Source organism: Halichoeres trimaculatus, unplaced genomic scaffold (assembly GCF_033239565.1).
Source record: "Halichoeres trimaculatus isolate MK-OKI-2021-1 unplaced genomic scaffold, fHalTri1.1 fHalTri1_scaffold_11, whole genome shotgun sequence".
NCBI lineage: Eukaryota > Metazoa > Chordata > Actinopteri > Labriformes > Labridae > Halichoeres > Halichoeres trimaculatus.
Genome location: NW_027437189.1, coordinates 14,302,091 through 14,321,953, shown reverse-complemented (window position 1 = coordinate 14,321,953; position 19,863 = coordinate 14,302,091). Strand labels below are relative to the sequence as shown.

The following is a 19,863-nucleotide window of genomic DNA, read 5'->3' as shown; positions in this document are numbered from 1 at the left end:
AAATTACGCGCCAGTTCTTGTTTAAAGGTTAAACTACGTTGCACAACTTTCAAGCTCCTATACAATAACGACATAATAGGCTTTCATCTTAAGTGAGTGCCACTTATTCCATATCTTGTAACAGCCTGAACAACATACAGTCCCACCCACTCACTTTGCCCGTGTGCTTACGTGGTTGCACCATTTCTAACAGTACTTGAAGGCAGCACTTAAATAGTCGAGTTTTCCATTCACATAGTGTGGCTCAAGCTTTAAAATAAAAGTGCTGTGTAGTGTTTTTGAGGTTATTATATGAATGAAGTAATTCTATAAAATGTGGGGGAAAGATTACAGTGTTTTCAAAGCCGACTGCAGAGAGAGAGAGAGAGAGAGAGAGAGAGAGAGAGAGAGAGAGAGAGAGAGAGAGAGAGAGAGAGAGAGAGAGAGAGAGAGAAGAGAGATTTGGTACAAGTTTCTCATTATTTAGTTGAAACGACGGACTCAATTTTAGCCCAGGAAAGGCAGAAAAAAAGGAAAAAGAAATAGCCATGTAGATTCTATTTTATAACCTGGATAGAACGGATTTTTGTCTTTTCAACTGTAAATGTCTTTCTCCTCAGTCAAACTAAAATAAATAAATAAATAAATAAATAAATAAATAAAAAAACAGAGAGAAAGTGGGCGATAGATCTTATTACCGTACATAAATCTGTGCTGTTAGACACAAAAGAGAAAAGTGGGGGTAATTTTGAAGGTCTTGGGCTTTTGAAAAATCATTTTGCACACTTTAAAAACTAATCAAACTAGACAGTATCCAAAGAGGTATTCTCTTCGATGAGAGGCAAAGAAAGTTTGACTGGAAAGTCCTAAAAGAGAAGTTTGCTGCAGCTTTATACTGATTTTCTTGACATAACGTCGCCCCCTGCTGGCTATTCACGCCACTCAGATCAACATGAGGTCAAAATCAAAAAACAAAAAGCTGTCAGGCCACATTGCTGAAAATGGTTGAGATGCCTGGAGTGTATTTGTTTTGTTGTTAAGATTAGGATAATTGTTTTTGTCTTGCCAGATTTAGACAGCTAATAAAATAAAGATTTTGTCGCAATTTTAAGCACAAGTAAATTAAAAAAAACAAGCCTGATTTATACACAGTTCATTTGAGGGGGGAAAAAACTGAAGAAAAATGTGTGTCCATGGGTCTTTTTCTGTCTGAAAGCTGCTGCTCATCAAATTGTTGGAAAATCTGACTACTAAATACACACAAAAGCTCTTTACAATTTGCGTTGGTCAGATTTTCATGTAGTCATGTGACAGCTACTCTCTGGTTGTGTGCACTGAGACTATTTTTCTTGGCAAAACTGCTGATACACTCACACAATACATTCTGGTGCTGTGATTTTTTTAACCACCCACCTGGTGAGATCTGATCAGATCACGCCTCACTTGAGCCAGATACATGCAGCAATAGGCTACAGCTTTCATGGTAACACAGCAGGGCTTATAATGAAAGAGTGACACTCAGTTCACATTTTGTTGAATTCTTAATGCTACATTTAACTTATCTGAACGAAATATATTCATGCCAATACTTTCCCCACATATATGTTAACATTTTTGAGTCAAAGTCTTGGAAAAGAAGATTTGATAACCAACATTTTTCATGAGAGTTATGTTGAGTCTTAGGATTTTGGAAATAAGAAGGAACTTTTAAAAAAAAAATAATAATTTCACAGCTTTTTGTATTAGCATGTTTTGGATAAAATTTATGTTTTCAAGACAATGAAATGTTTGTTTTACTCTGAACATATATGCATTATATCATTTGCATTTCAGGATAGTGTTGTAGCGCCACAAAATACATGTAAAGAGCAGATTTTTATGGATAATTCATGAATTGTTAAGAGGACCGTGATGTGGACTGACCTGAAGCAGAGGAGAGAAAATATTTATTTAAGAGGCTGGAATAGAAATCTGCAGCAGGACCTTTACTAACACAGAGTGTAAATCTTAACAGCTCTCAATGATATACAGCGAGACCTAATAAAGCATCTGGCCTTCTGGTCATAAACCTAAATGCCACTGACGCTTGGTCGAATCTTATTATCATACAAGGGGGAGAAAATTGACGTCACAATTTACACACAGAAGGTTTAAGTATGATTTGGTAAATATCTGTCCCCACCTCTCCTAGATGAGACAGCGTTTTGACTCTGGAAGTTCTAATAAAGAGAGGTTTATTGCATGACAAAGAAGAAGTGAAAGCACAAATGTAGCATTTAACCAGAACAAGGCCTCTAAACAATGTTCGTGAATCAATCTGATTCACTGACCCGTGGCAAATTCTCTCTGTGCTGTCTCAAATTGATTTAAAATGCCAAGTGGCGTATAGGCGAGAAGGTCTTGGACATTTTAGCATTTTCTGTTCTGGTAATTATTTTGTTTTATTAGATTTTCTTCATGCTGTGTATGCAGCTTTCACTGTGTTACAGTTTTTCTCTGGGTCTAAGTTAAGAGGATCCAAATGGTCGAGAGTTTAATGAACTGGTGGCGTAGGAACATTAGTCATTTAGCTGCCCAGTTCCTCCACCTGCTCCCCCTGAGAGGCTGCAGAGCGACATCTGAAACAACATCTTCTATTCCATTTACAAAGTCAGTAAAACACTCAATCAGGCTGGAGAGATGCTAAAACATGACTGTGCCCTTGAAGCCTGGGCCGCTGCTCTTGTCTTTTTATTGATCCTATAATTCACCTCTGACACCATGTTGATTTATCACACATAGAGAGGATGGGACGGTGGATACTGCTGATGGCTGTGTAGGCCAGCAGGAGCAGAAGTGTTTTGCATGTGGGAGGGGAGGAAAGGATACTGGTGGAAGTATATAACCCAGTTAGGACCAACAGTTCCTGTACAAGTCTTCTTCCACTTGAGAGCTGTGTGCGGGTCAGAACCATCTCAAAGATCAGCCTCTAGTCATGAAGTGTAACTACCTCCTCTCCTGGGCCTTCCTGCTCCTGGCCTCTGGTCCACTGCTGGCCCACCCTATCACAGAATCTGCTGAGATGCCTTATCCAGGACCTGGTGAGTGGAAAATAACACCTCCATTTTAACTTATTTAGTAGCTTGATTAGCTTTTAGTAATAAAACCTCATTTGTGAAGATTAATGGCTGGCAGGTCTTTGATGTAATTGCTTTGGAGCCGCAGTGTTGAACACTGATTGTTCTGCCAAAGTTCTCACATCATTGAGCATAAGTGCAGGATTTCTTGGCAGTCATAAAATTCATAAAGTTTTCTGCTGAATGTATTAAAATAGTGTGGTTTAATCATGATTTAAAGTCCTAATTATGCTGTAATATATTGTAGGAAGAGTGTGGGGGTTTAGAGATCAAAATGCAGATGAAAATAAGGTCTATATGTACACATTTTACACAGAATTTTGTAAATCTATACCTGTCAATTTCCACCTTTTAACCCCTGTTTGGATTATGCACAGTGTCAGTGGAGGAGCGAGGCGTCAGCTCTCTGGATGATCTGTCTCTCTCTGAGCAGACCTTCCCCCTGCAGGATGGTGCTGGTCTCAGATATCCCGCTCTGATGTCTGGGGAGATCAACAGAGACGGTGAGACACACCCACTCTCTTCTTCTGCAGCAAAATGACGCTTCAAATGCAGGTCTGCTACAGTCAGCAATACCTGCGCAAACATATTTGTCAATACATGGGGTGAGCTGGTGGTTGGAGGTTGGGATGGAGCAGGTAGTTTGCAGTTCCTGTTGGAGGCGCGTGGGACAATCTTTCTTTTGCCAGTGCCTGAAAGCATGGCAGACACAGGAAGAAAACTAGCTCTTGAATGAATCTTGTTAAACATCAGAAAAACTCTTCTTTCGCTTTTTCTCAGGTGCCCGAGCAACAGGCCTGTTTCCTCGGGGGATGAAAAGAGAGGTGGGTTTTCTGCTCTTGTTATCCTTACACAGCAAAATAAAGTTCCACACTACAAGCAAACAGTTTATCCTTACGTCTTTATCCTGTCTTTCAGGCCCTCATGGAGAAACAAAGCCTCTTAAATCCTTTCAGCCATGTGCTGGGCATTCGTAAGCAGTTCAGGAAGCGAGGCGGGAATTCAGAGTGTTTTTGGAAGTATTGTGTTTAAAAGCGGGCTTTGATGCTACACACAGGAGACAGGGCTTGCACTTAACTAAAAACACCCCATATTGCACTCGAAAGCTCATGCAAACAAAATACAACAAAACATGCATGCATATACTTAGTGTGTGCATGCCTGGGAGCATGTACACACACACACACACACACACACACACACACACACACACACACACACACACACACACACACACACACACACACACACACACACAGAAACACACAGAATTATTTGTTCAAAATAATACTTCTGCTATCAGAGGTGTGATTGAGACATGTTTGGCAATATGAAGATTATTTATTGAAAAAAAAAAGTGTTGTGTAAAACTATACTCGTGCAATTTGCAAAAAGACCTGGGTCTGATGTCTGTAACTCTGTACATCACAATGATGCAGAATTACATGTGCCATAGAAATAAAACTACATCCAGATACTGTTTTTGATGTTTGTGTTTCTTGGTTGGTCAGAAATGTGTCTGCAGAAGAAGTCTCGTCCTTCAAAATAAAAGTGGGAAAAAAAGACAGGGCCAGTTTTGTTCTCGAGTTTTCTTCATTTTTTCCTTTTTTTATTATTTTACAGCAGAAAGAATATAAAGCATTCAGAAAACATCTTCCATATTTTAAGGGCAATTCAAAACGTTTTGCATGGCTTCAGCAGCTGAAATCTCTTTTTTTTTAAACATATCCATCGAGTCAGTGACGCTTGTACATGCACAATTACAAAAATAAAACTTACAAACAAGAGACGGGAGAAGAGAAAAAGGAGGAAAAGCAAAACACATTGGGAAAACCAAGAGGAGATGAAACTTTTAGGGGTAGGGGTCAGGGAGCGGAGAAAAACTGGGTCACATAACAGGGAAAGACAGAGAGAAAGACAGCTATAGAGGAGAGGAAAATAGATCTAACACTAGTTCACATGCAAAGTGTCGAGGACCCACAGCTTTCTATCAAAGCAGGGCCTGTTTTTTTCTTCTCGGTTTGGATTTGATGAAAACGTGCAGTTCGGTAAAGGGTGCCATATAATTGCTGTCCATAAACTACTGAATGCTTGTCTTGCAATACTGGCATTTGCATAAGAGTAAGTCGACTACATGTGTCCAATCATTTTAAACTTCACTAGGTCTATAGGTCTCCACAAAATAGTTCTTTATTGCTCTGTGTCCACGAGTGGAATATGTTGTAAAACTTTTTCTGTTATGTTGTCCTGATGTGCCTACCTTTCTCCGGTTTGGGTGCTCGGGGAAAAAGAAGAGGAGGAAAGGCAGATTCTCAGGTCAATTCACAGAACGTCTTTAAAATTTATAATACGACTGAAAGAGTGCCTATCAGCTAACCTGTCATCCCATTCAGAAGTGGCAGTAAAAACAAGATTTGCAGGTGAACTTTTCATAAAACTACACTCTTAATCTTAAATACCCTCTACTCTGTGTCACTTAGATAAATTAAAGGCCCAAAGAACTGGCCTGAATTATACTATGATTTGACAGGAATCTATAATAAAAAGTCAAATCTTTTGTCTTAATGAGCTCTATATATAACAGGACCTTATCCCAGGGCTTTACTGGTGTCATCAGCTATTATATTTTATATTCATTTATTTAAATTCTCCAGTGTAACAACCGTGAACCTGTCTCTTCCAGATTCTCCCTTTAAAAGGTCTCCGTATTTCAATTTCAGCTTCTTCTGCCGTGAATCACATGTCCTGCTCTGTTTCCTCCTCCCCATTTTGGCACCCTGAGTAAAATACAGAAGGGAGGTGAACCAGTCCCTCAGTCTGGAGAAGAGCAAACGCTGCCCTCACCGCTCTGTGTACAAATGAAACTGACACCTTGACATGTCTGCATGTGTGCTGTGCTGTGTCTTGTGCATGTGTCTGTGTACCGTGTGTCACTTTTAGGTAATACTTGCTGTACATACTTTCATAATTGTCTTCAACCTTGGTCTATCTTAAGTTGGGAGCACACTCACTAAATCTAAATGATTTAAAAACAAAAAGAACTAAAGAAAAAAAGTCTAAAAAGTTAGAGATCAGTCTAAAAAACAATCTTGTCGTCATGCTTTGCCATGAAAATGTCAGTAGCGACTGATTATTGATCATTGGCTCATTTTGTCAGGATTCTTGTTGCCCTCAGGTCACATGCCCTCTGTCTTTCGGAGTTCTGTGACACGTTCAATCCAACGTTCGAGTCTTTTTAACAAGTCTATCTGACTACCGATTCTAGGAAAATAAGCATGCTTTAGGTGCAGGTTCTGTCACCCAGTTAACTATTTTACCCATGCAAGCATAATAAATCCTTCTCCTTTTTGCCACCACGTTGCATCGGCTATGCACTCTAACCACAGACTAGAGGATGAATGCAAGGCAACAAACCCCAGTAGTGGCGTTTCTAAAATGTGATTTTAACAAGCTGTCCCAGTAGAAAACAGAACAGAAGGCAGAGAAAAGAAAGTAAAGCTTCGCATGTTGACTGATACTGGTGTGAAGAGGGGATTTATCAGATAGTGGCCTTAGGTGGGTGTAAGGTGAGGGTGATCGTGCAGAGGATACAGCACTGTGTGTGAGTGTATGTGTGTACGTGTGAGGGTGACCATTACATTTCCTCATATTCTGGTGTGTATTCTGACACTGGGTTTTTGAGTGATCGGGATATGAATAGGCACTTTCTACATAAACACTATGGAAACAAAAAGTTGACATGTCAGGAGTGCAAAAACAAAACAAAACAACCTGTTAGTCAGGGAAATGAATTAGAGAAATACCTACTTAGCCTAAAAACATGATAACACTTCTAAGCAAAAGTCAAGTTTTTCAGTGGCACTTGGCTGGATGATCATTACTTGGATTCAGAAACACTTTCTGGTAGGAATATACTATATTTTAAAGGAATTAGGCAGCAACCAACAGGCACCTCTAAATCAGCAGCTCATGTGTGTTCTATCTTATTTACATTTTATACGTAATACCAGATGTACAATAATTAAACTTTAAATGACACCAGTGCACTGTTTACACACTAGCTACTACAGTGAATCGTTTGGCTCATTTACCCTCTGTCGCTGCAACTTTTAGTATCATTTTAGCACCTGTGACAGTCAGAAGAGTTCATTTCATAATATTTCAGCTGCTTGACAAAGAAATCCAGGCATGCACAGTTTGCTACACATATTCTTAGACTGGACATCTTTTTTTAATGTTCAATATAAGCTCGATTTCAACCCCAGCAACCTTGATCAAGAAGTTTTCTTGATTTGAGTCGACTAAATTAAGGAAAATCCTGTCACCAGTTTGCAACAGGGATAAGCCAAATATTGATAAATCAATGCTTGTTGCACATTTACAGTAAAGAGGAGAATTCAATCTGTGCTCAGCCAAAGAGAGCGATCACTTTGGGCAAGGCTGCTCAGGTCAGACAGGAAATCTCAATAAAATGACATTCTGTTTGCAATGACAACAAAAATCAAACTGTATTCAGTGATGATCAAATGCTTCTGCTGAGATGGTGGAGACATGAGAGACTTAAATGCTTTCTGCTTAAACACGACCCCCTCTGCAAACTCTGTACCTTATTGTAGGAGTGACTCGGCCAGTTGTGATCTTATGGTCTTCAGTGCTTGTGTATGATTATCTGTTCTGCAAAAGTTAACTTAATTCTTCATCTTAAGCTATATAGCATTCACATATCTTGGCACCATTGGCAAAAAATTCTTGGTAGCCCAAAAAAAACAAAAAAAAAAAAAACAGATTTAAAAAAAAAATCAACAAAGAAATAAAATGTAAACATAACCGTACTTGTTTCAAGATAATTTTGCAGACTTCTCCTAACTCTAAATACAGTAATTTTTTTACTTTTTATATTGCAATAGTATCATGCTTTAGCAAAATGTTCTTCTCAAGAACAATGAAAATAAAATAAAATACTCTAATAGTGAAATAGTTTTAATTTTACAGAGCATAGCCACTACTGCTTTTGTTGTTTTTTTTTCCCTTTTGAATCTGTTCATACTTTTCATGCACATAGCTCATTTTTATCCCAGGTATTTACACTATGTACAAACAATACAACCATACTTCATAGGCATTCAAACAAAACTATACAAATATTCTGTTTTTGTCTCATACCTGTTTTTGACCCATTTTTAATGAATAAAATAATATATTTCTAAAATACAATCCCCTTTGGGTAAATGTTTTTTTCCTACGTACTTTCAGCCTTCTTTATATACAGAAATCGCTCAATTGTCAAAAATATGGATTTGTCAAACCCCTATTTTGGGACAAGCTTAGGGACCCCTCAAAGAATCTCTAAGACGTCAAGGCAATGTATGTGATCTTCCCCTCAAAAGCCTTCACAGGCTCTGAAGTTCGTTTAAAAAGAACATTGATAACCTGCATGACCAAAACCAGAACAACACAAAATAGGCAAGATCTTTTCTCTTGTTGGCTTTCAGAGGAGCAATCAACTGAAAATGAAGCAACATGGAGTTAAAATAAAAGAAACAGGACAGTACAAGGATCGCTCACGACTGAGGTGGCGATGGAGGGAAAGATGGAAACAAAAAGCAAATCAGAGGATAGGCTGAAAGACTGGACCATAAGCACACAAGCAGAGACTTTTCTTGCCAAGAAGTCATGCATCTTTTCTTGGAAGGATTCAACCACATAGAGTCTGAAGATACAGATCACCGATACACTGGACATAATGGAACAGATACATCAGACAGAATGAACAAATTCAAGTAATAAAGTGACAATAATTTACCGTAAAGCATTGAGTTCTCTTAAGAAATGGCGAACAGAAAATTTTGATCCCTTGACTGTTTCTGTTTAGTTTGACCCCTGACTACATTCATTTGTAGCTCCACCCGAATGGGCAGACTGGTGGGGTAGAGCACAGTGGGACAGTGTGAAGAGTTGATCTAAATTGAATCACATCATCTACAGCAGTGGATAAAAGTGGGTCAGTGAATTACCAATACACCTGGTAAAAAAAGAAATCCTTCTCCAAATGAATTGTTGGTCACTTAAAAAATTATGAAGCACAATTAGAGCCCAGAGTGTTTCTGCATGGCCTCCCTATCCTCTGAGATCTTCTGCAGCAGCCTTAATGTACGTCCTCCTGTGCGACATGTCCTGCGTTCACTTTCCCCCCTGTTCGAATCCTCTTCTTTTTTCAAAAAAGACAAAAAAGCAATCCATGAAAAAGTGCAAAAAATGCCATGAAGCTAATGTCCTGCACCCCCCTCCCCAACCCTTTTAAGTTTATAATCCTGTTAGAAGTTGCCACTCTCCGACCAAAATCAAGTCAGTGGAAAGAAAAGATATGTGAAAAAATGCTGTTGTACATGTCGTAGTAGTCGAACCAGAAACACTGCAGTAGTAGTAATAATTGCAGTGCTTGTATTGATGTTTTTTTTCCATTTCTCTGTAAAATGTCTAGGGTACAAACAAAAAAGAAAAGAGGAGTCAGGAGAGTGATGTCACATCGCGAGGGGGCTCTTCTCAGGGGTCTCATGTTCCCTGGCCCTTCTCAATTCTTTCACCCTGGAACAGACAGAGACAGACGGCCATGAATACAAACATCCATGAATAAAGTTTCTGCTAATTAACTCTTCAAAACACACACAGGCCTGACAGTGTCAGCCAGAACTATCAGAGCAATAACGAGTCAGCCCAGATCATCAGGACGTACAGCTGGTCTGTGAAGAGAAACGTTGGTCAGGACCGAACTAAACACAAGGGCATAATTAAAGCACAATTGCAGACTTGTCACCCGATTATGCGACTGCGTTCTGAATTAAATTCACTTTTACGACACAATATGTTAAAGGAATCATTTGTTTTGAAGCGCTGCAAAACAATACAGTTGTGATGTTATAATTACTATAATTATTCCGAAGTGATTTTGCTCGTTTAAAAGTGGCACTTGGCACTCTGACACACTCTTCTGCTCAAATCATAGCATGTCACACTTCTGCCTTCCTTCATGAGATGGCAACACTTTTGATTATTGGAAATAGACGTATTATTTAATGTCCTATTCCAAGTAACTGTATGTGAGAAATAAAATAAAATGGACGTTTCTCCAGTGAGTAAACTTTCACTTTGTGTGGGAAAAGAAGAAAAGGATCATCTATAATCTTCATGGATGCATTGCTGGTCACAGAAGAATACCAGTAGAAGCTGGTTTGAGTTCATGGAAAAGACGAAGAGTCTCAAGAGTGGGAGTAAGAGGCGGTCAGCCTATTAAAACTGATCTCTATACATCTAATTCCATCATGTACTGGATTTAGCCTTTCACAAAATCCTCAAAGAAGGTAAATACTGCATCATTAATGTCCTGGAGGGATACAGATTTTATAGAAGGTGTGCGTGAGTGTGTTTCTATGCTGCATCTTCTCACATTTAGCTCCCTGGAGGAATGAATCAATTAAATCTGTGTTTTAGTCCCAATGGAAGGAGCTGGCTGTTTGTTTTCACTGTGACCTATATGCTATGACAGCATCCTGACCTATATCACAACATGACAGACGAGGTGAGGGGTAAAAATCTCCTGCAGTGCTGGGAACATATTACCCTGCTTCAGGACATCGTATGGAGCAGATATATAAAAACATGACAGGTGTGCCAACAGGTAAACCATTTCTTGAATATCCAGATGCTGTGGTTTTTTGAGCTTTTTCAAAATCAGGTGAATCTTTTTGCGCTTTATTTGTTTTTTTTTTCTTAAAAACATTCATCAGTTTGACATAGCTACATTTCATGGAAACCAGAGGAGTTAATCCCTCTTCGGTCTGTCGAGTGGCTAGAAATGGTACACACAGCCAGTCAGACAGACGGACAACTACTCGATTAACAGCAGGCCCAGAGCATGCCTAAAGGTAGAAGAGCAAGGCTCATAATTGTCACCACTTGACATGCAGCAGAATAAAACATGATTGAAACAAAGCCTCCTGTTGTCTTAAAACAACTATCTGCACATCCACACAAAACTGAAATGAAAAAACGAAAAAAGTCACTTCTAAGGAGAGAAAGACAGAGGTAAAGATAGTCAGAGAGGTGCCTGTTTAGTGTTGCAGTGATATCATCATCCATAAGCATTTTGTTAGTTCAAGATAAGATCTGCTCTAAATCTGAGCTTCTCAGTCCACCTGTGGCTCCAGTCGGCAGCCTTCATGCAAGCAGGCATCAAGCAACAGTGATGGAGAAGGAGAGAGGCTGGGCGGAGGGGTGGTAGAAAGAGCGAGAGGAAACGAGAGGGAGAGAAGGAAGCGAAGGCTGAGACTTCAGAAGGGGGGAATTGTATCAATAAAAAAGAGAGAAGGAAGAAGAAGGAGGCAGAGAGAGTTAACAGAGAGAAAGGGAGATAAAGAAAGAGGCACGAACTGAGTTGCTGAGGCTGCACTCACCCGCTTGAACAGTCTATGGTCCATCAAGGGGCTTGGCATAAACAGCAAAACAATACCAGACAGCTATTAGCACACAGTAGGCACTGTGAGGGAAGGAGGGGGCGAGGACAGGTGGGGGACCAAATACAGTGAGGGGGGAGGAGGGGTGGAGCTTAGGTGTTGGAGACATTTCTAACCACCCAATTCAAATAAATGTAAACACTGAGAATGGTTGAAAAGATAACTGAGAGATAGATGTAGCGCTAGTTAGCAAAACCATGAGGCAACGTTTACAGAAAATGTGAAAGAGACATCTTGTTTAGCCTGGATACAGCTGTATTTGAGTGTGTGTCAGTGTTTTTGTGTGTGTGCTTTATATGAAAATAAGTGTTTATGTGTTAGTTGTGTGAGTCAGTGTTGAGGTTTACCTGTGACGGCAGCGTCGTAGGAACCTCATAATCTTCCTGGCAGCCTGATCCTGCCTCTTTGTAAGCAGACTACCTCTGTAGGGCACAGAAAGGCAGAGATGTTTATTGTTCTACTTGAAAAATGTTACCTCTTTACAAACAGAACAGTTAAACTTCTTAAAAGGAGAAAAAAACTGAAGATGATATTTCATTGTTTTAAATATGTCTATCAATACATGACTCGAGGCATCAGCTGGTCCAATAATTACAAACCAATGCACATTGTTCCTGGTAGGTAGTGTGATCTCATGCTTCACCTTCCAGCTGTCTTCAGCAGAACTGGCTTTGTATTTAGTGTTGTGTTTATTTGAATCTTGGAGTTTTTTGCAAATATTGCAGATCTGTTGCTCTTTCCTGTTACAGGCCTCTTCTTCTTGTTGTTGTTGGACCTTTTTAAGAGTGTTGGCAAAAACCATTTAGCACAGGGTTCATGTTCTGCCCACAAAACTACTCCCTTATCAATAATCCTCATTCTCATATGTCTTCATGAAAATAAAATGTGCAATTTGAGATGGGCATTGATGCTGGATTTGTATTGGTCAGGATTGAACTTTGGGCCAACTGTGGCCCATTATGAAAAACAATCCTGATAAAATCCTGATTCTGCCGTAAAATAATTCCTGACATATTTCCCCATTTGTCGTCCGTTAATGGAGAGTATTTTCCTTGAGAAGAAGCAGAGTTCGCTGATGTTAATGCAGCACGTCCCACTGCACTGACCAGTCATTATCTGGTATCAAGAACCAATTGAGGGACAGGTGAGGTTTGATTTCATATGTCTGTGATGATGGACCAAGTATGTCACTTAGTGACTGATTTTTTTGGAGAAATCACAAAAAAATTGCTAACAAATAGAACACTTATATTACTTTCATGGTTAATTAACATGTCAGTTAGAAAGGCTGGCCCTTTGACACTTTCTTAAAATTACATTTGGCCCTGTGAAAAACTTTTGGACACCCTGATTTAAAGTATAATTAACTACTCATCACCACACTCCACTGAGTGCTTGGATTAGTCCTAATGTCAAAACTCCTGTATGAGTGAGTTATATCAATTTGTGTCTCATTCCTTCTTACACTTTGTCTCAGTATATTCCAGTAACAGCCCTGACTATGTGGCCAAATGCCTACCTCAGTTTGTGCTGCACTAGGGCAGCAGCAGCCCCGCGGTGGTGGGGCTTCAGTCTGCCAAACTCTTTGTAGCTGCGGTAGTATTGCTGAATGAGCACGGCAGCCCTCCTGCTCTGCTGAAACTTCTTCTGTTCGTGGTAGCTGCGGAATTTACTCTGGATAAGGATGGCGGCCTGCGTCATCTTCTTATAAAGTGCATACTGTGTCAACGAGAACCAGAATAAAACGTCTTACTTTGCAGTTTGTGAATACTTAGTGATATGGCTTTGCACTCTAGGAGGGGAAAACAAGCTGGCTTTTGGCAAAGACTTCAGCAGCTTGTCGTGAGAAATTTACCTTCAAGGCTATCCATGTTAGCTTGTAAACAGAAACAGAAAGATGTTGTGAATGGTTGGTTAATATGCTCTTTATCTGCAAACACAGATCTGGGGTCAATAAGTGAGAGCAAGAAGTCAGATTTCTAACGTTTGTACGTATCCTCTCTATGAAGAAGACTGATATAATCCACTGACAACATGAAGGAAACCTTCTGTGCCTTTGTGATGCTTACCTGTTTGTATTTCTTGTAACAACGTTGAATAACAGCAGCAGCTACTTCCTGTTGCTCTCGGAGTGGCCGTCCCTGTTGGAGAGTAAAGTGAGACGGGTCAGAGGTCACAGTCAAACCGTTATTTTGCCACACAGGACATCGGTGTCTCTGTCAAGTGTCCATGGACCTCCTGGTGAACCTAGAAAAGGTCCACCACTGGTGAACTGGCCTCAGTTGTGTGCCAGAGAGCCACCTTGGCATCAGCTGGTAGACAGACATAACAAATGACCGTAAACAACAGCAAACATTTTATAACGTGACATTATATTCAGAGTAGCTTTAGGTTGGAGAGTGAGCTGAGGAATGGGACAGGGAAGGGGGAAAAGACTGGTGTGTAGAGAGCTAGTTAAAAACAGGCAGAAGCAGGCTCCATACAGCTAACTAGAGAAGGGAGAAAAGACAACATAAGCTTAATTGTCTCTAATTGGAGCAGGGATACAGGGGACAGTGCAGTCTTTTTCTAAGCAAGGCCATGCTCTGCTCAAGGCACCTTCCCATGCTGAAACCACAGGGACATATCTGGATATTTTTGTTTGTGCTTATGAGTACAGGAAGAGAAATGAGACAGAGGTAGAGACAGAAAATATGAATATACAACATGATTAGGAACAGTTTACTCCCAGACAAGAGGACCCTAAATTTACGTCAGAACGAGCTCCTAATTGCGTGGAACAAAATAAAAGAGATCTTGTCATCTCTCTAAAAAGAAGACCCTTCTTAATCCATTCCTAACAGTGCAGCTCTTTGACTGCACTCAGCATTTGGCACCTAAGTGCCAGGCCTGTACCTTGTACTTGCGGAAGGCAGTTTGGACTAGGCGGGCAGCTTCATAGAGCTCTCTCTGCTCGGGATCTGACAGGGTCAGCTGCGCCAGATCTCGCTCCACCTTGCTGTTGGAGGCGTTGATGAACTCACTCCAGTCAGCTGGGGAGGGGAGTGTAGATCTTTCCAAGGGCCCCTCCCTCAGTGGGGAGCCCCCAGGACTGAGGCTGGGATTGGACGATGGGGTCAGGGGTTCATTGTACAGAGATCTGAGGAGAGAAGATCACAGGGACTTTACTTTATTTTAAACCCTCTATTCCATACTTGTTTCATGTTTTGAAATGCAATGGGTCTCTTAGGTCTGTTAAAAGACACTATTTTATTTCTGTTGCTTGACCTCAATTTTCTTGTAAAATAAACCCATCTAACCATTGAAAATACAAAGTTTTTTATCTTTGCTATCATGTAGAATTCATGGCAAAATGTAGACATTATGGATTGAAACTTCCATACCATAAAGCTGTCAGACAAAGTAAGCTACCCTACCCTTTGAAAAAAGCAGCCTGCCCTTTATATTCGCATCCCTCAAGTTTATAATTTTCAATATGAATGATATATATCCTATTTCAACATCATCCACTATGCATGAAACCCAGAAAGTGAGTGGTGTTTAAAAATACATGTCTTAGTCTAAGCCAGAGAGCACAGAGAAAAGGGTTTTTACACACACCCAGACGTGAGATGAAATATGTACACATTTGGTACTGCTTGATCTCCTCACCTTAGATGTATGATACTCGGCAGCTGCTCCACATCTCCCAGGTAGTTGGCCAGCCAGTTCATAGTGTTGCTGACCCCTGTTGTGTCTAAGGGTTCGGTGTCTGCCGTGCTGAAGTTCTCTCTTTTGATTCTCTCTGGTGTTGCTTCAATTATGTGCTCAGCCAGAGTCATCATGTTTACCTGTTTGTTAGAAAACACACATGCACAGTGACTTTAATCATTTGGCGCTGCGTCAAAGTCTGTCTCCAGAATAAGTGAACAGGATCATAATGAAATGAGTGATCAGGTTGCGGGCCAAAATTTCTGATCCAGGCATACATCTGTTAAAGCGGTTGTTAGACCGAGATGGATGACTGGAAGGGTCCCTTGGCTATGGGAGTGGATCAATAGAGAGAGTTTATTATGCAGTGATGGTCATCGACAGAGTGCCAGGTTGGCCTGGTGCACACCGCCTACCCGGTGCAGAAGGCGGACGTTAAAGACTTGATGAGATACTGTTTGTTGGTTAAACTGACATCTGAATATCTGAAGCTTGCCTTTCTTTCTAAACTGGTTACAGTGTAAATTCTGTGTGAGCCATTTTTTAATTAAATGCTGCTAAATATTCTATACACGCTCCTTCAATGGCTTTTAAATTTCTTATGTTATAAATAAGGTTTTGCATTTCTTTTGCCAATTTAAAAAACTATACTTCATGGAGAGACAGTCAAAGGTGATTTCACCTCAGGCCCATGCTTCACCTTTTCCTTACTTCTGAGTGAAGACAAGCTAATGTGATGCAGGTGTGCAAGTTTGCACCTTCAGCAGGTTAAGTGCATAGCTGTTTTTCCTATCCTCACCTGCAGGTCATCCATCTGCGTGAGACAGTCCTGGTTCTCCAGATCTTCCCGATAGGACAACAACTCTGCATCAGCCATTTCTCTGTCTGCCATCACCAACATGCCCAGTTGCTCCCTCTGTCGTAACCGGTTGACAAGCTTCTCCTTCCCCAGGCTGCTGCTTCCGCTGACCCCTAGCGCTTTCCTCCCCAAACCACTGCTGGAGAAACTGTCTCTGGAGCTCCATCTGGCCGACCCTGTGTTGCCTCCCGTGGACAGGCTCTTGTCTGAGCTTAGGCCCTCTGAGGACAGGCTCTTGGGGCTAGAGGACAGCTTGTGGAGCTGTTGCTGCTCCAGGCTCAGAGGAACAGACATGGCCTTATCGGGCCGAGTTTGAAACAGTTCTGGGTTGGGCTTGTGTTTTTTAGCTAGTGGGAGATCTCTTTGGCCCTCACTGCTGTAATAGTTGGAGGGTTCTGACCTCGGCCGTCTCAAATCTGCAAAAAAAACATACCAAAGAGCAATCAGCATCGGATTTGCTAATTTACCTTCAAATGTACAGTAGGAGACCGAAAAAAAGAGAGGGCTAACTGGCCTGGGTTGAGGCTTGTGGTGCTGGATGTGGTAATTGTGGCAGCTTGACTTCCTTTCTTGCCGCTGGGTGCTACTACACTGTTATTTGCCCAGCTGACCATCCAGCTGTCTGTAGTGGGGGTGTCCGGGGCTGGGGAGAAAGACATGCGGGTTGTGGGTGGTAGAGGAGCTGGTGGCTGCTGCTCTTCTCTTTGTAGCTGCTCCAGACATTCGGCCAGCTTGGTGTGACCACGAGAACGGGCGATAGAGAGGGGTAATCGACCTAGAGAATCTGGGATGGCTAGGGCACGTCTGTCCCATTTATAGAGGACCACTGCTGCCTCCAAGTGACCCAGTGCACAGGCCCACATCTGGGAGACCGATTGACAAAAGAAAACAGAACAGAGAAACAAAATTTACAGTTTTATGAAAGCTCCAATAGATAAGCTTCATTAGTCACAGACTAGGACAAGTAAACTGTCTCACCAGAGGTGTGCAGGAGAAGTGATCTACATTGAGAGGGTCCACTTCTAACTCCAGATCAATACTATCAGCATGCTTGGTGCTGGACAGGAAGAGAGGAAACGATTAGCATCACAGCTTTTTAATGTGGGCCACACTAATTACAAACCAAAGCCCCATTAAAAGGCATGTAGAGTATTTTGTGCTCACCGCCACTTGATAAGTGTCTGGATGAGGGTGGCGTAGCCCTGGCCTGCAGCCAGGTGAAGGAGTGTCATGCCTCGAAAGGTCTTGGAGTGGATTAAATGTTTGGACTTGGCCCAGCACGCTCTGCTCATCATCTTCTCACAGACCACAACGACGCGACTCTCGAAGGAGCTGCTGGCCTGCAACTGGCCAGATACACACTCACATACACAAGGGAGGAAATCGTTAATTATTGCTGTAAATGTTTCTTGGAAAACAGCCAAGCTAAATCCTGTCCAGTGTCAATCAACAGATCAAAAATATGGCGCTTGGTTTGTTCTGTCACATGCACAATGACACAAGAGCAGCGTGATGTGGATTTTTACCTGTGACTGGCTGTTGTTGCCTCCCCCTCCACCTCCTCCACCACCTCCCCCACCTCCTCCTCCCGTTCCTCCTCCAGCTCCGCCACTCCCTGCACCGCTCGGCTGCTGGTGGCTGGCCATCTCAGCCATCCTTCTCTCCATCTGCTCCAAGCGCTCCAGGATAGACATTCTGAATTGGTTATCTGGGCAAACAGTTGGACACAGAGGGATCATGTCAGCACACAAAGAACGTCCAGCGTGCAGGGAGAAATCATTTCTGTCTTTGCTATTACTCGCATAAACAACCCTGTGTTCTGACAAGACAAATGGCTGCACAGTATCATCACAAGATGCACCAAATATGTTGCTCTGAGTCACTTAACTTACTGAGGCAGACAACTATTTTGAACCAAATCACAAGAGACACTGCAGAGCTGATGTCAAGTTAATATCCTACTTTCAGATTTGGCACAAAGCCCTCATAATCATAATAAATCTCCCTATAATGTGGCTCAAAACAATAGCATCAATCATTAACTTCATCAAAAACAATTGGCTTTACTTAAATTACCTCCAAACTAACATCACTCATCTGCTAATGGCTGCCATCACCAAATCCCTGCCTCCATCTCTCCTGCATTGCTCAAACACAGCCCCAGCAGTCTAATCCAGGTTAAATGATCAGCCAGAGAGAGGGGGCATGTTTAATGTGTCCACTCCTTCAACAAGGGCCTCAGACATGCTCCTGGGGGGAATGTACTGCCGAAGGCCCTCTCCAGCTGATTAAGTACATACCATTATGACCAAGGAGTCACAGCCCGCCCCCGTTCCATGTGTCTGTATGGTGGGAGGACTTAGAAGCTGTAAGTACAGAATCAATCACGACTTACACCTCTCCAGAGTCCTTGAAAAACCCAGTATTTCATATATTAAGATGAATGGAGGAGTATAAGACCTAGGAGTATAACATACTGTTTAGGAGGCAGCTTCTGCTTTGTGCTCAGCTAGGGTACACTTTCAGGTTTTGTACCCAGGGTAAGATGAAAATACACTTTTGGCATTTTTTTAGTGAGTGGATGTTGACTGTATTTGGTTAAATCTGTCAGAGAGAATGCAACAAGGAGATATTTGATTCAAGAGTTGTCTTCCAAACAAGACTCATTTATCATAGTTATGGTTGACACAAATTGTTTGACAACTCAAAAGACAATGATTGAGAGCGGATGCCAGATGGGAAAAGAAGAGTAAACACAGGGGCCAATTTATAAAGTCCAAGGGCTTAGGTGAGTCCAATCAGCTGAAGACCCGACACTGTAAATCAACTGTCTGCTGAGGCTGTGACAGCCTTTCAGGCAAGGCGAAGGCTGTCAGAGACAAACTGTATGACCAAGCACCGGCTGGCTTTGGAAGCACCGTAAACCACTTACACCTGTTCAAAAAGGCTGAAATAAAATAGAAAACATGTTTCCAGCCTGGTTAACATAAGAAGTTTGGTCATTTTGCTATCGGTGTACACTTAATAGGTATATTTTTTCTAAGTTTTTATTTTGAAGTTCTGAAGTAAACTTGGCTGACTCTACTGACAGGCAGGCACATAGACAATGTAGGTGTTTGCTAAGAGGTTTAAGGCCTCAACTTTGCCCCTTTTTCCTAACCCAACACAGTATATGATGTCCTTAATGTTATTATGCCACCCAGCTGTTTCTGATACAGAGTTTTGAAGCCCATCGTCAACAGGAAAAAATAAGATTCAACCCTGTACAGTGTGTGCTGATAGAGAAATGGGGTACAAAGACCCAAGAGGTCATCCAGCAAAAGTAAATATTTAAAGCCTAACGCAACACTTAATCAGCAGTTTGGGAGATATTAGGATCATGAGTTTGTCCAATCACAGACACAGCTCACATGACTGACAGGTAAGCGCCTTGTAGCTGATACTGAGGAGGCTCAAAATCTGCCTCATTTCTAATTTGACTCTGATTTGCTTCATTGTTCTGAAACAGAAACTACAACCATATATTATACAGTCTATGGCTTCTGTGTGGGCTTTATTTCCCACAGGCAGAAGTTGGAGCTTGATCTTAACTCAACCTAAGTTAGGTTGAGTCTGCACTTTCAATAAAGCACCTGCTGATGGCAAGATTTAAAACTCACAGACTGACCAAGACGACAGAGATGTCCATGCACCATACAGTCATGAGTAT

At 41.4% G+C, this 19,863-nt stretch overlaps 2 protein-coding genes across 10 annotated transcripts in view; one reads left to right on the top strand and one right to left on the bottom strand.

Moving 5' to 3' along the window:
- The first annotated feature begins 2,951 nt into the window (after nucleotides 1-2,951).
- LOC141799809 (urotensin-2-like) lies at nucleotides 2,952-4,498 on the top strand. The gene is made up of 4 exons (XM_074682177.1): nucleotides 2,952-3,059; nucleotides 3,473-3,598; nucleotides 3,876-3,919; nucleotides 4,014-4,498. Exons 1-4 carry the CDS (start codon nucleotides 2,954-2,956, stop codon nucleotides 4,125-4,127), a joined length of 390 nt encoding a protein of 129 aa, XP_074538278.1. The 5' UTR covers nucleotides 2,952-2,953; the 3' UTR covers nucleotides 4,128-4,498.
- Nucleotides 4,499-4,682: 184 nt separating this feature from the next.
- camta1a (calmodulin binding transcription activator 1a) overlaps nucleotides 4,683-19,863 on the bottom strand; it is a 352,944-nt gene continuing 337,763 nt past the window's right edge. For 4 of the 9 annotated variants that reach the window (XM_074680714.1, XM_074680709.1, XM_074680715.1 and 1 more), the window contains 13 exons: nucleotides 17,681-17,862; nucleotides 17,319-17,515; nucleotides 17,133-17,211; nucleotides 16,669-17,017; nucleotides 16,095-16,570; nucleotides 15,257-15,435; nucleotides 14,501-14,744; nucleotides 13,675-13,746; nucleotides 13,461-13,481; nucleotides 13,125-13,324; nucleotides 11,953-12,027; nucleotides 11,546-11,576; nucleotides 4,683-9,680 (listed from right to left, as the gene is read on the bottom strand). In XM_074680714.1, the coding sequence (XP_074536815.1) occupies nucleotides 9,648-9,680; nucleotides 11,546-11,576; nucleotides 11,953-12,027; nucleotides 13,125-13,324; nucleotides 13,461-13,481; nucleotides 13,675-13,746; nucleotides 14,501-14,744; nucleotides 15,257-15,435; nucleotides 16,095-16,570; nucleotides 16,669-17,017; nucleotides 17,133-17,211; nucleotides 17,319-17,515; nucleotides 17,681-17,862 (2,138 nt within the window). In that variant the 3' untranslated portion in view covers nucleotides 4,683-9,647. The remainder of the gene's footprint in view (nucleotides 9,681-11,545; nucleotides 11,577-11,952; nucleotides 12,028-13,124; nucleotides 13,325-13,460; nucleotides 13,482-13,674; nucleotides 13,747-14,500; nucleotides 14,745-15,256; nucleotides 15,436-16,094; nucleotides 16,571-16,668; nucleotides 17,018-17,132; nucleotides 17,212-17,318; nucleotides 17,516-17,680; nucleotides 17,863-19,863) is intronic. The other 5 variants (XM_074680712.1, XM_074680718.1, XM_074680710.1 and 2 more) reach the window with 4 other exon arrangements.